Source organism: Sitophilus oryzae, unplaced genomic scaffold (genome assembly GCF_002938485.1).
Source record: "Sitophilus oryzae breed Bouriz unplaced genomic scaffold, Soryzae_2.0 scaffold_738_pilon_pilon, whole genome shotgun sequence".
Classification (NCBI taxonomy): domain Eukaryota; kingdom Metazoa; phylum Arthropoda; class Insecta; order Coleoptera; family Curculionidae; genus Sitophilus; species Sitophilus oryzae.
In genome coordinates this window covers 1561998-1575623 of record NW_022147349.1, presented here as the reverse complement: position 1 = coordinate 1575623, position 13626 = coordinate 1561998, and the positions used below count along the sequence as shown (strand labels likewise).

Genomic DNA, 13626 nt, shown 5'->3' with positions numbered 1-13626 from the left:
CAGTGAAATATTTAATTGATTTTTTCATTTTTACTTTTCGAGAAGTATGCGCGGTTAACCATAAAATAATTAACTAGAAAGAAGTGTCAACTCTGTGTTAAATCGTGGAAACACAAAGTGGTAAAGTCTTTGAATAAGAAGACTAAGGAAGGAGCATATCAAAAATCTTAGGTACACCGCGATGGGCCTCAAATATGGCCGACTTAAATTCTGGTTTATCAGTGTCGTTCTAATTTTATTTAAAAAATGTAAAACTATGATGTAGGGTAGACGTGGGGTAGACTCAATAATTTGTTGTTTTATTTTACGTTGTGAATAAATGTTGGTAGTTATTAAAATTGTTATAAAAATATATAATTCTAATAAAAATAGATAAGTTATAATAAGTATTTATTACCACAAACATCCGATACGCTACTGAAGCAGGTAAGTCAAATTAACGTATCTAAATTCTTTGACATCTAATCTTTGACAAGTAATAAATAAAAGCTAAAATGCAAGAAAAATATATAATTTAGTTAATCTAAGTGAATTTCATAAATGATCGGTTTACTACACGTATGTATATTATATAGTCACTTACTAGCGAAAAGTTGTTCCATTATTTCACTCAATTTTTGCCGAGATCTACCGCACGCTACACAACCAACTATTTTATGGTGAGTTCATACAGCCAAATAAAATAAAATAAGAATAAAATAAAATAAAATAAGAAAGTTGGTTATATGGGATACCGTACATGCGTTCATACAGCCAAATAAAATAACAAATAAAATAAGAAGTCTTTATCTTTTAACTTCTTGTTTTATTTTATGTGTTATTTTATTTTAAACGGCTTTGCGGACGCTTAATTCTAACCTACAAATATTTTCAGTTTGGATTTAATTTATTTTATAATTTCACATAAGTAAAATATATAATATAGTAGGCAACGAACAAATAAATATACTATAAATAGTAAAATTACTATAAACAATCGTAAAAGTTAACTTTTATCCAGCCTCATCGTACTGCGCATGAGCAAATATATATTTCTTATTTTATTTTATTTGACTGTATGAACGCACACAAATAAGAATTCCTTATTTCTTATTTTATTTTATTCTTATTTTATTTTATTTGGCTGTATGAACCCACCATTAGAGTCTTTCGATAAATCGCGATAGTGTCACTCACGGAGGTGTCAGGGTGCAGCCACACTATCCTAAAAACGGCGTATCGGCGTAACGGCGTAATGACCTTGAATGGATTTCCAGTAATTCTATTGGCTGAAAAATTCATCTGTCAGAAATTTTATCTGTCAAATTCATCTGTCAAATATTTCAGCCAATAGAATTACTGGAAATCGATTCAAGGTCGTTACGCCGTTACGCCGATACGCCGTTTTTAGGATAGTGTGGCTGCACCCTCACTTGTATGGGAAAACAGGCAACAGTCAAATTTAAACGTGCCAGGATAAACGACAAAGAAAACAACATCTGCCAGGCATTGGCTTTCTTTGTCACTCACATTGCTTAAATCATGATACCGCGGCCATTTTGCCAACAAAGAAGCTGGCCGGCTGTCCTGGCAAGTGATTTAAAACAATTTTGCTTTTTACAATATTAAATTACCATTTGGATGTATTTAATGCGATTATTCAATTAACTGGTAAGTCAGAAATTACACACAAATACTTTATTCGTAAATACAACTAAGATGTAAACGTAGTTTTGTATTTTTAGATTTCAACTTTTGCAAAGACCCGCCGATAGAACTTGCCTGGCAGCGTACCTGTTTAACTAAACGTATTATTTCCTGATAATAATATCAAAACACGTAAGTACCTCTATAATTTATGATGACAAATGATTTTGATTATGTTTTATGTTATTTAAATACTTTCTAACCTCAAATAATAGTAAGATCCTTGTTTATATCGCACAGCCCGTTCAAAACTGTATTGTCTTCAAAAAATGTTTACAAAACAAACAATTATTACAAAAACAATGTCCTTTTAATCTGATTTATACCTCAGAAGGATGCCAGTAAAATTTTATTAAATCAACATTATATTATTTGGCCATTAATATCCAAAAAGGAGCATATTGCCTTAACTTAAATTTTCTTTTACTTCTCTTGACAATGTTCTCTATATTCTCTATTTTGAGTTAGTAAACTTTTGAACGGGATGTGCGATATATAAAATACATAATATATCCAAGGGTATGATCTGATAAAAGTATTTTTTGATGCATTTTTTGGTTTTTTATGCACGTTGGCTTGGTTTATGTTTTATTCAGCTTATATTTATTTGGTTAATAGTTTTTTTGCTTTGGAATTGCATGCATTGAGGCTAGATAGTGTTTCATTATGATACAACTACTAGGTAGTTGTATCATAGTGCCTTATGCATCTTATTTACCTATTATATACTTATGTATTATCAGTAAATAGATGATAACATACTACTGAAATGTATTTTTAATAGTATGTTTATCTTTCCAATTCACTAGTTATTTGCAAAATGTATTTTGAACTAATTTAAGTCATTAATTGATCATCTTTCTTTTTCAGGTTCCCGGATATTCTTTTTCATTGTTAAAAAAATATATATATTTCAATATTATTGTAATATAAATATTATTATTATTGCAGCTCTAAAAAATAAATGATATTGTTTACTGAATGTGTAATTTATTTACTATGAATTTTCTCTGAAAATAATAAGTCTTTAATAATATCATTGATTTGCTGTATAAAGTTAATAGACATATTTTTTAATACTTTAAATTATATTAAAGTAATAAAAAATATGTTTATTAACTTTAAACAGTAAATCAGTGATACTTATAAAAATATTTTTTTTTTAAATTTCCCCTCTTTTAAGCCCCGCCCCTTCAATTCCCCTCAATTTAGCTAGTACTGCCAGGGGACACCAGGTGGCGTCTGTTTCCATTTTTTAACATGAAGTTAGCATTTCTTTAATGTACCTATTCTCTGTTATTTAGGCAAATATAGGTTATTGATAAAACTCCTTGGACTAACGTGTAGGTAAGTGTTGATAAATAAGTTTTTTTTCATCTTAACATGCTCATTGTCATTCTCCTGATTTAGGTGACAGAAAAGGATCATCAAATCTAATTGAATTTTATATTTTTTCATCCCAGGACCGATAATAAAATATATATTTTATGGATACCTTCCTAAATATCAACGAGATGAGCCATCGGAAGAAAGGGACCATAGTACAAAACAGAAAGGTGATCTTTTTTCTTTCCACTTAGGATATTGAAATTATTATATACTGTAGTCGTGTTTGGCATTATGCTCTTAGAAATATAGGTAAACAAAGAAGAACAGATATAAAGCATCCCAGAGGAAAAGAGAGGCAATACCTGTACTCTCTCTCTGATATTTGTGAAAGTTACGGCAAAGTATTGTTGTAAATGTCATCTTTTTAATCGACCTGAAAACTTCGAGCAAAAAGATGACACTTTCAACAAAACCCTGACAGATATCAGAGACGATACAGGTTTTTCCTCTCTTTTTCCCTGGAATACTTTTAATTTATTATTCTTTGTTTATCTAGATTTCTCAGAGCACTATGAACGAACTCAGCTTGTATGTTTGAAATAATCGTCCAGTTGGCTTCAAAATGATGATCGATGACATTTCCTATATAATTTTACTTTCAAAATTATGATATATATCGTCATTTCTAAGCCATCTATGACGCCATTTTTTTCAGTTTTGTTATAATTAATTTTGTCTCTTGATCTACTTGTAACATTATTTTTTAATTTTATTAATTTATTGTGGTGAAATTAATTTCTGTTGTATATTTGATATTGATATTAAACATATTTTTAAAAAATGGTGTATTTTTTGTGTTTTTATGTATGTCATAATTAAAAATAAATGAAGAATTAAAATTTTTTATTGTTTTAAACTTCCCGCCATGCGTTACAATCTAGTCCGTAGTTCCTACAAGCGATATTGGGGGCGCTAGTAGCAGTAGACTTGTCAACAGTGTCAAATTTAAACGTCAATTTCACTTTCCAATATTTAGCAAGGCGCTCGCACTTCTCCTTGTGTATGTGTTTTGTGATTATGCTCCTTCCTTAGTCTTCTTAGAGTACGTTCCACTAAGCACTCATAACGTTCACGCTCAAGATCGCGATTTTTCCCGTTCCACCTGCTTGCGAGCGTTACAATCATAAACTCAAGTGGAATGGGTTATGGGGCGTTTTAAGCGTCAATCCTGTCAATGTATCCCCCCCATGTATGTGTCCCATAAATAGTAAATAATAGTCAAAATCACGGAAGAGAATTCAAAAATCTGTCTAAAAAAGAAATCAAAATGTCTTTGGCGACAGTTGGATATTTGGTGCATCGGAATGTGTCTGAAACTTCTTCATCTAGTTCAGTTCAGACGAATTAATAGTGGAATGCAATTTTACAAAATCGCGACGTAAAAGCGAACACTTAGGCCACGTATTATTGGCTATGAGAATCTATGAAAATTTTTATCCTAAGTCGATAATCTTTTGTCTAAGTTTTAAAAATTGCGCCAAAATTCCTCAAGCGTCCGCCCCGATCCTAATATTCAGATGGGTCGTTGTGAGCTCGACGTGAGCGAAAATAATGACGTCATTAGTGACGTTTACGCCGCGACCACAACGTCCGCGATCGTCATGTGGAACGACCGAAGGCATATTTTGAGCATTATGAGCGCTTAGTGGAACGCACACTTATTCAAAGGGTAAAGTGGAAACACGATACGCCACCGAAAGCCTTCGTTGTCGTCTGGAGAACTAACTTTCCAATTGACAGGTTGACATGATAAGGACATGATGGCTTAATTTTCATTTCCGTTTCCGGTTATTCAATGGCGGGCCCTCTTTCATTTCAAATGTATTTTGTATTTTTCTTTTCATAAATAAAACCAAAAATAATTTATTCACATATATTTATTTGAAATATGGAACAACGTGACTAAATAAATATAAAAATATAGAGGATTGTATTGTTTCAATACCAATTAGTTAATTATATGCACTTTTAACGTAAATTAGTTAAGGTATAAGCATGACTTACAGTAATTTGTAAATAAACACAAGCATTCGCAAACTTCAAGGACAGAAAACGGACACAGGAATATGAAAACGGGAGCCTTATACAAAAACCTGAAAACAGAAAAACAATTTTTTTATACTAAAATTAACAATGTAAAAATATCAATAGGTATAAAATATAAATATACTGTTTAAAAAAAAGCGTCCATTATTCCCAAAGAACCTAGCTTATAAATCAAAAAGATGCAAAAAAGAGATTTTCCGATTTATTGCATTATGGACAATAAATCGCACATACTCGAGATAACTAATGTTGGCTATAGTTAAAAATTATTTATTATTATATTATTATATTGCTGTAAATTGTTTCCATTTTCAAAAAAATCGCCGATCAAAGAGATTATAACACCATTTTCTTGCATCTAAAAAATGTAAAAACAGTGTTTATTTACTACCTATTTTTCATATACATGGGACATACCAATGAATAAAAAAACACAGGAACGAGCATAACGTCACATCGCTGCGATCAAAGTGGAGGTTGCATATGGCCGACCCACGTGGTCGACCTGTTTTCGATGTAGCAGTGGCGTAGAGTAATAATTATAATAATAATAAAATAAGTCACGAAAAAAAAATAAAAATGATAAACCTTGGCAGGTCAGAGTTTTAATAAATTTTTACTTTTATGTTATTTAATATAGAGTTAATTTGTTTATATTTAACGGATTATAAATGAGTTAGTGATTGAACATAGGTAATATTATTATACCTACATATTATTATGTAACTAAAAAAAAGGGAAAACGGATGGGGAAAAGGTAAATAAATAAAAGTCAAAATACAAATTTATTGGCCTTTAAATAAAATTAATTTCGTATACATTGTGTGTACACTACTGTTTTTGAGGGGATAAACTCAGAGTTTTGACAAAATTTACCCATTGCGATCTTCTCGTCTGATTTTAGGAAAGCTAGAACAAAAGTATAATTTTAAAAAGATTATTGAAAATACCTATTGTCATATTTAACCCCGGGTCACCTTAAACCCCAATAATGAAAGTATTTTCTTTTTGTAGTTTTGTACAGTTAAAAATTTGTCTCTGAAATATATTATAATAATATGATAATCAATATCCAAGTTTTTAACCCAAACAGTCAAAACACAAACCCTAAGTTACGCCTATGATTCTAGGCAAGCTTTGTCATTTGTAGTTTTGTAGGTTAGGTTAACCTTTACAAAGCAGTTAAATAAAATAAGCTTTTATTGGCTTAAAATTCTTACCTGTGAAATGTAACACCATCATCTTTATGTTTTGGTGTCAGGGAATAGCCACAAGCGGCACAGCTAACCATATTTTCGGAACACTCGAATTTGGCCTCTGATTTGGCGAACTGGGGCGATAAAAAATGACAACAGAATGAGTCATACTCGAAGGACCAATATGGCCGATTTTGTCTCGCGCATACTTTAGTGACAGATACGAAACGCTCGTTCCTGTGTTTTTTTATTCATTGGGACATACCTACTCCTGCATAAACGTCATTTTCTCCAGGATTCTTCATGTAATATATATTTTACATACTTTATTACCTTTATATTTATAAATTTCAGCCGAAATATTAAATTGAACTTCCAAAACGAAACTAAACGGAATGAATTAAAATGGCGTCGAATATTTTCGAATTTGTTCTAGAACAAATCTGAAGTTGTCTCTGAAACTGAAATCTGTCAATTCTAAACTGTGAAGTTAGACAATAGTTAGACAAAAACAATGCTGTCCTTGTCTAGGCGGCCATACTTCGTGAGGAGAATGACAGGAATGACACTAATGACTGTTTCCAATTTTCCTATTTCACTGTCACCCCCCTGCGGTTAACGATTCATTTGTTTGGACAAAAGTATTGTGTAAATAAAATTCAGTTTCAGTCACAGGGGAACTGTTTACATTTTATGCGAATGCCAACATCCTATTGTTATTGTTTGGTATGTTGCCAAGTATATCTTCGCTTTTGTTTATTTTTAATTTTGTATACGTATACTTTGGGGAAATCTTAAGAAAATAATAATATAATTAGCTTACTACTTTTCAAAATTTCGACATTTATAATTTTATTTAGTACTTATTAAGATTCAGTCAAGATTACAAGAAAAATAAACTTGAAATATTTGTAAATTTCGTCATTTTTCATCAGCCGTTAGGATTAATTTTTAATCTGACAACGCCGCTCTGTTGTTATAGTATTTTCTATAGTAGGGGAATTGGACGCGGTCAACAGTGTCAATACTGTCCAACTGTCGATAAACAGCTGATTGGCATGATCAGCTGTTTGCCGTGCTTTTATTTTTCCATATTTCTTAACTATTAATGTATAATTGTTTCATTTTATATAAAAGACCAAAATTAGCATTTAAAATGGGTCTACACTGGGAAATGTGGGAGAATTAAAGAATTTACATTGTGGAGTGTCATTTCAAAAGTAAGTACTGTTCTGTGGCATGGTACAAAGAATACAAGGTATGATATTGCGCAGGTTGGTCGCTACGTCACAGGTGATAACAGGCGCTATTGGTCAGCACGCTCCGCGCGCCAGTTCAAATCGTCAAGATATTGTTATAAACCTGTTTTTTTGTTTATATACCGTCATTGAATTATCGCTAAGCAAGTTACTGTGGAGCAGTGCGTAAGGAGTCGGGCTAGGAAGCGAGAGACCGGAGTTCGAATCTCGGCCGGGACATAACTTTTTATTTATTTTTTTAAATACTGTTGTATTCTATAGTTTATTTTTGTAGTATAAAAAAAGAACTATTTATTCTGTTATTTTTTCATCTCCGGTATTAATATAAATTGACTGTTGGTACAATACCTCATTTAATATAAAATAATATTCTACTTTTTGAAATGTATCAGGCCCTAATTGTACCTAAAAGTAATATATTTTTAATGATATACCATATTGTAAACTATTTAATATTTCAGTCACTTAAAAAGTTAATTTGCATTGAATAATTGCCTACCATTAAAGGAAATTTGAGCTATATAATCTTTGATGGGCATATTCTGGGTATGCAAATACTTCCTCTAAATTTTGGGTGTCGTTCAACGGATTTATTCTCAAAACCAGAAACATCTACATATAAAAAGAAAAGCACAGGTCACTAATTATAATAAACTTCACCCTTGGAATTACTTCCACTAATTATAATAAACTTCACCCTTGGAATTACTTCTATCACAATTACAATACATTCATCTGCATTGCATTTTCTACTTTTCGATGGGAAACTTCAACTTCCCAACATTTTTTAAATGATGTAACAATTCCTCTTGTGGTTACTTTTCCATAGATATCCTCATCTCTGTCCTTATGTGAATTCAGAGGCAATGAACATGAAAATTATTTACCATAAACATCGCAAACTAAAAATCTAATAAACAATTTTATACCGAATATAGAAATAAATTTAGTATTCTTACCTATTATCGACCAAATCCATGTTAATAGGTAATTATTATTTTAAATATATTTTTGGAACTGCTGTTTAGTAATTATTAAATTAAATGAACTAAAAAGTCTTAAAAATAAACAATTCTTAACCATAACCCCAAAAAATGCACATCTCCTGTCAACTTTCTTTATTTTTTATTTATTCATTATTTTCATAGTGACGTCACAGGTGGTATGCGCGAACTGAACGAAATTGGAGCCGCTATCGATCATACCTTGTATTCTTTGTACCATGGTTCTGTGGTAATACAACATCTCGTTTTATTTACCTAAAATATTTACCATATTTGTTAAAATTTGTTTATTTGTTTTATAATATAATTTTGTGAATATAATATATTATGTATATTATAAGAAGTAATGTTTATATTTTTGTTACAATATTGTCCGATTTAAAATCGTATATTTGTATTTAATTGAATAGCCTAGATGAAAAAGGGCCCATTTTTCAAAAAGGTAATTTTTCAGGAGAGACAAAAAACCATATATTGGGTCCAAAAACTAAAATTCAATAAATTTTAATAAAATACACTAAAGAGGTACATCATCAAAGTGTATTTTATTAAAAATATGGTTATAAAACATATGTTTGCAGAAAATACAGACTTAGAAAAACTTAAAAAATGGGCCCTTTTTTTTCCAAGTTATAATATAGCAACTGCTATAATAAAACAGATAGAAAATAACTAACAAATTGATAAAAAATCACATCTATTTGAAACGGTAACTTATAGTAAACATTGGATAAATATAATACTTATGAACTAACGCTCGTCTGGTTCATCCTCATGTGTACATGTAGCACCAGTCAAGGAATCATAAAATGCAATGGCCTTTCCATCCTTTAAAAACTTGCAAAGTTCCTTAATATTTTGTAGCTTGAGGGCGTTTATAGGTAAATCAGCCGAGTAAGCTAGCTTTTCGGGTATAGGAACAAATTCAACACCAGGTTTCAAAAGGCGGAACACATCGGTACACACATTATTTAATGAAAAGCTGCCAAACATTAAAGACTTTGATTCACTTTTAAACTCAAAAAACTTATACTTTGTTATTTGGAATTTCAACTTATTTGTGGTGAAGTTTTTTTTAAAAAAAGGTTCTGATAGTCCATTCACAAAGTCTCTCACCATATTTCTTTTAAGCTCAACAACAGTAAACTTGGAACTTATTATGGTGTTCCAATCTGAAGGCGATTCAACCACTTCTCTTCTTCTTTGCATTTTTTCTATTATAGCAAAATGCCTGTCGCACGGCAAAAAGCTGTGTCCCCGTTGTGGAAAAAAATGCTGGATGTTTTCAAACTTCCCATTTAGTACCAACGTCTGCCAAAACTTCAGCATATTCTGGTTATGGTTTTGCCCTCTGCAGCCATCTGTAAACACATACAGTCTTTTGACATTGCTAGGCAAAAATGCATTTATGTAATGATTAAGAACAGAGAGCACTTCATTACAGCCCCGTTTTGCAGTATTTTCTGTCCAGGTATACATAACACTCTTTGATTTTTTCCCAGAGTAAATGGATATGCAGTACATCCAAAGTTGCCTTTTATAGAATACGTCAGAAGTACACATATGTGGGCAAGGAATATTCTGCTTAAAGTCAAAACAAAGAACTTCTGTATCTTCGTTTTCTTTTGCTTTCAACAAACATTCTTGCATTTTAGTGTAAAAAAGCTTAGCTCTTGTTTTATGCACTTTGAGATCTGTTTCCAAACTTCTTTTCAAGGCTCCATTTTTTTCGTGTGAAATTTTGGCCTCCATTTCTGAACAAGTTGTACAAACATCTGAACGAGGGCGACCAAATGTGTAGTTATAGTTATCACGGAAATACTGCAAATAGAAAGAATACTTAACTTCACTTTGTAATTTTTGTAGATTGCGTTCATTTTGTTTAGCTTCGAAAAGGACTCCTGGGTAATGTTTTTCCAAAAACATTTCATACATTTTCAAAACACTCAGCTGCGATGATAGATACCTTCTTCGCTCACCGCTCGGTCCATAGTGTACAATATAATATGGAAAACTTTGTATATGTGCGTCAATAAGTTGAACAGTAGTACCACATAATTTGTTTTTCTGTTTCGATGCTTGCCACGACTATCGCTTGGTACCGCAGCTACAGTCTTCGACGCACTAATATTTCGCACCCTTTTGGTTCCAATTCCATGCAAACTGGCAAATCCTTCACGGCAAACAGATAAAACTTTCTCACCGATGTGCACTTTATAGGAAAAATTAAACTTCTTTTTAAACACTCCCTTTCTTTTTTGGTTGACTGGCGAAATTGTAATAAGACCTTGCAGGTAAACGTTTTGAGCTACATGGTCTCCAATACTATTGAAATTTTCCAATATACGAGTCATTTCTTCTGCGGAAAATGATGTTAAGCATTTTCGTTGACATCTAAAAAATAAAATGTATATTGATCATGTATATTATATTTTATGATCCTAACCTCACCTGCATCTTTCACCTGTTATCCTAGCTGATTTTTTGCCTTTTTTTGCAGTGTACTCTAATCCTTTCGCCTTTAACCTTTTATTTTTAACACTTTTCCACTCGTCAACATTCCTTTTTCTTTTTAATTTTATAATACTTGCTTCCTCGTTCTCTGAATTATCCATCACGTCTCATAAACAAACATAAACTGTACTGTTATTTTGGGGTTATGTTTATCAAATTCAACACAGACTACAGACTAAAACTTATACGTATATTGACTTAGCGAAACAAAGGCCCAAATGTATCAGATGGGCCCATGTTCTTCAAAGCGATTAACACACAGCTGATTTTAATACGTTTAGAGTGCGTTTAGTGGGCCTTTCTCCTACTGGGTAGATGCGGATTTCAATGAAGAATCACAATTAGGAAAAAACGGGTTTTGCACAAATTGCACGGATGGGCCCTTTTTTATCTAGGCTTTTCAATTATGAATACAAATAATTTGTATGTTTACATAAATTATAATTGGTATGTTTACATTTGTAAAAAAAATAATGCCTATTTACGTTTTCTATTACTAAGATAAATATTTTATTTCAGATTTCTAAAAGATAGTGAGAGAAAAATTAAATGGTTTTCTCTGTTAGGATTTATTCATAGCATAATATTAAAAAGTCAAGCACAAGAGAACTCAAGAACAGCTGATTTTTTTTATAAGGAATTGAAGAAAATATTTAAAATCTGATAATTTTCACAGCCATTTATGTCGCGATTTGTGGTGTTTCAGTTGTTTCAACATCACCTAGGAAATTAACATTAAGATATCAGGATCCTGCATATAACGAGATAAGAAGTATGATCTTGTTAGGATACCTATTCCGTCACGATATGTAAGTACATATATATTTACAGTTTAATTTTTTAATATAAAATATTACTATATACTAATATGTATACACAGATTCAAAGTGTACAGGGTGGTGCCTTTCATAAGATATGAAGGTTTCAAGGATTTTTGTTGTTGGAAGTTTGTATTGAAATGAAATTTTGAGAACAAATGGAGGGTTTCGAAATCAATCAAGTCATACAAATTCACTTTCATTTTCCTTGGAGCCTTCGCGTCCTATGAGAGGTGTTACCCTATATGTATATAGACTTGTATATATATATTATATTAATATTATTTTACTAAAATTACACTATAGTTGTATAAGATCTCACCATCGAAAAAAAAAAAACAGCGTTAGGGTTGGCTTTGAAAGCAAGATTTATGTAATTTTATAAAATGTAAATTTATGTGGTGAATGTCATTGATTGTCAATTTTATTTTGCTCACAATGTATACTCAATGTAGATATTTATATTCACCAACTTCATGTTTATATTTTGTTTTAGGAAGTGAAGATATTCATGGTGTGGAAGTCGTTACTTTAATTACATAGTGCATATGAAATTGGTCCTTTACATCATGTTTAAAATTGACGTAATGCTACTATGCAAAATAGTGAGAGATGTGAACCCTAGGCAGAGCTACAGAATTACTTTTGTTGAGAGACAAATTATGATAGTGATTAGAATCGCATATTCTAGACTTTTACTTAAAAAATGATTTGTTCGGAATGAACTTTTATAGTGTGGAGGAATACCTGCAAATTATAATATGAGGCCTACGTATATGATAATTTTATTATGATCTGTTGTGTTTGTTTTTTTATATTTTGTATTATATATTTGTGTTAGCTTTAAGAATTTATTGACTATTCCTATACAATTGTACATTGTTTTATGGAAATAAATAAATGATTGATTGATTGAATAAGTTAGGAAACCATACGATCGAGAAAAAAACGGCTTCAAAGGCGACTGGGGAATGAAAATATGATAATTTCAGTGAGGTCAAGCCCTAGAAGTCATTTTCTTGGCTCGTACTATTTTTTAAAGGCGCTCTAAGGTTGTAATTTATTTTTACATTAAGTAAATATGATTTTTAAATGGTGTAGTTTAAGATTGACCTCGCTAAATTATCAATCGTCATTCCTCAGCCGCCTTTGACGCCGTTTTTTTTAGACTATTTGCTATAACTATGTTATCTGTTATGCAAATACATATGTCAACAAGTAAAAAGCCAATGAGAAATTAGTTTCTGCTTGGATCCTTACAGTGGCATTTAACAAAATATATATTTTTTCAGGTTACAATATTTTATTTAATATGAACCTGTAAATGTAAGAATATTATACATATATTATATTTTTTACTCAGTCCCTAAATATATTATTAAAATACAACACTTGTGTTTTTTATTAATATCGTGTTATGATTAATACCTAATTAATGTAAAATTATATGGTATGTAAATATCCTTACACTGAGAATTCGTTTGGTCAAAATATTACTCTCTTACTAATATGAATTTGAAAACTACAGAACATTGTTTTTTTTTAGTTTTTGTGCTAATATTTCCACTTAAAATTACCGAATATATTTATGGTATAGGTAGGAAAAGATGAATTTTGTGCTTTTTAATTATACATTATATTAATTATATTATTATTGTAAATAATATCTACTGATATTTAATATAAAAAATAGTTATTCACATGCATCTATTTT

At 30.9% G+C, this 13626-nt stretch overlaps 1 protein-coding gene and 1 long non-coding RNA gene across 4 annotated transcripts; both read right to left on the bottom strand.

The window, feature by feature from the left end:
• Positions 1–5966: 5966 nt before the first annotated feature.
• LOC115888446 lies at positions 5967–6661 on the bottom strand. The gene is made up of 2 exons (XR_004051258.1): positions 6342–6661; positions 5967–6030 (listed from the first exon to the last, which is right to left on the bottom strand). It is a non-coding gene; the product is annotated as an uncharacterized LOC115888446 (long non-coding RNA).
• A 2624-nt stretch (positions 6662–9285) lies between these two features.
• On the bottom strand, positions 9286–11533 carry LOC115888429. 3 transcript variants are annotated; one of them, XM_030908172.1, is made up of 2 exons: positions 11032–11533; positions 9286–10974 (listed from the first exon to the last, which is right to left on the bottom strand). In XM_030908172.1, exon 2 carries the CDS (start codon positions 10513–10515, stop codon positions 9331–9333), a length of 1185 nt encoding a protein of 394 aa, XP_030764032.1. In that variant the 5' UTR covers positions 10516–10974; positions 11032–11533; the 3' UTR covers positions 9286–9330. The 3 variants fall into 2 exon arrangements, with proteins under 3 accessions (XP_030764033.1, XP_030764032.1, XP_030764034.1); XM_030908173.1 differs by having other exon boundaries at positions 11027–11533.
• Positions 11534–13626: the final 2093 nt, after the last annotated feature.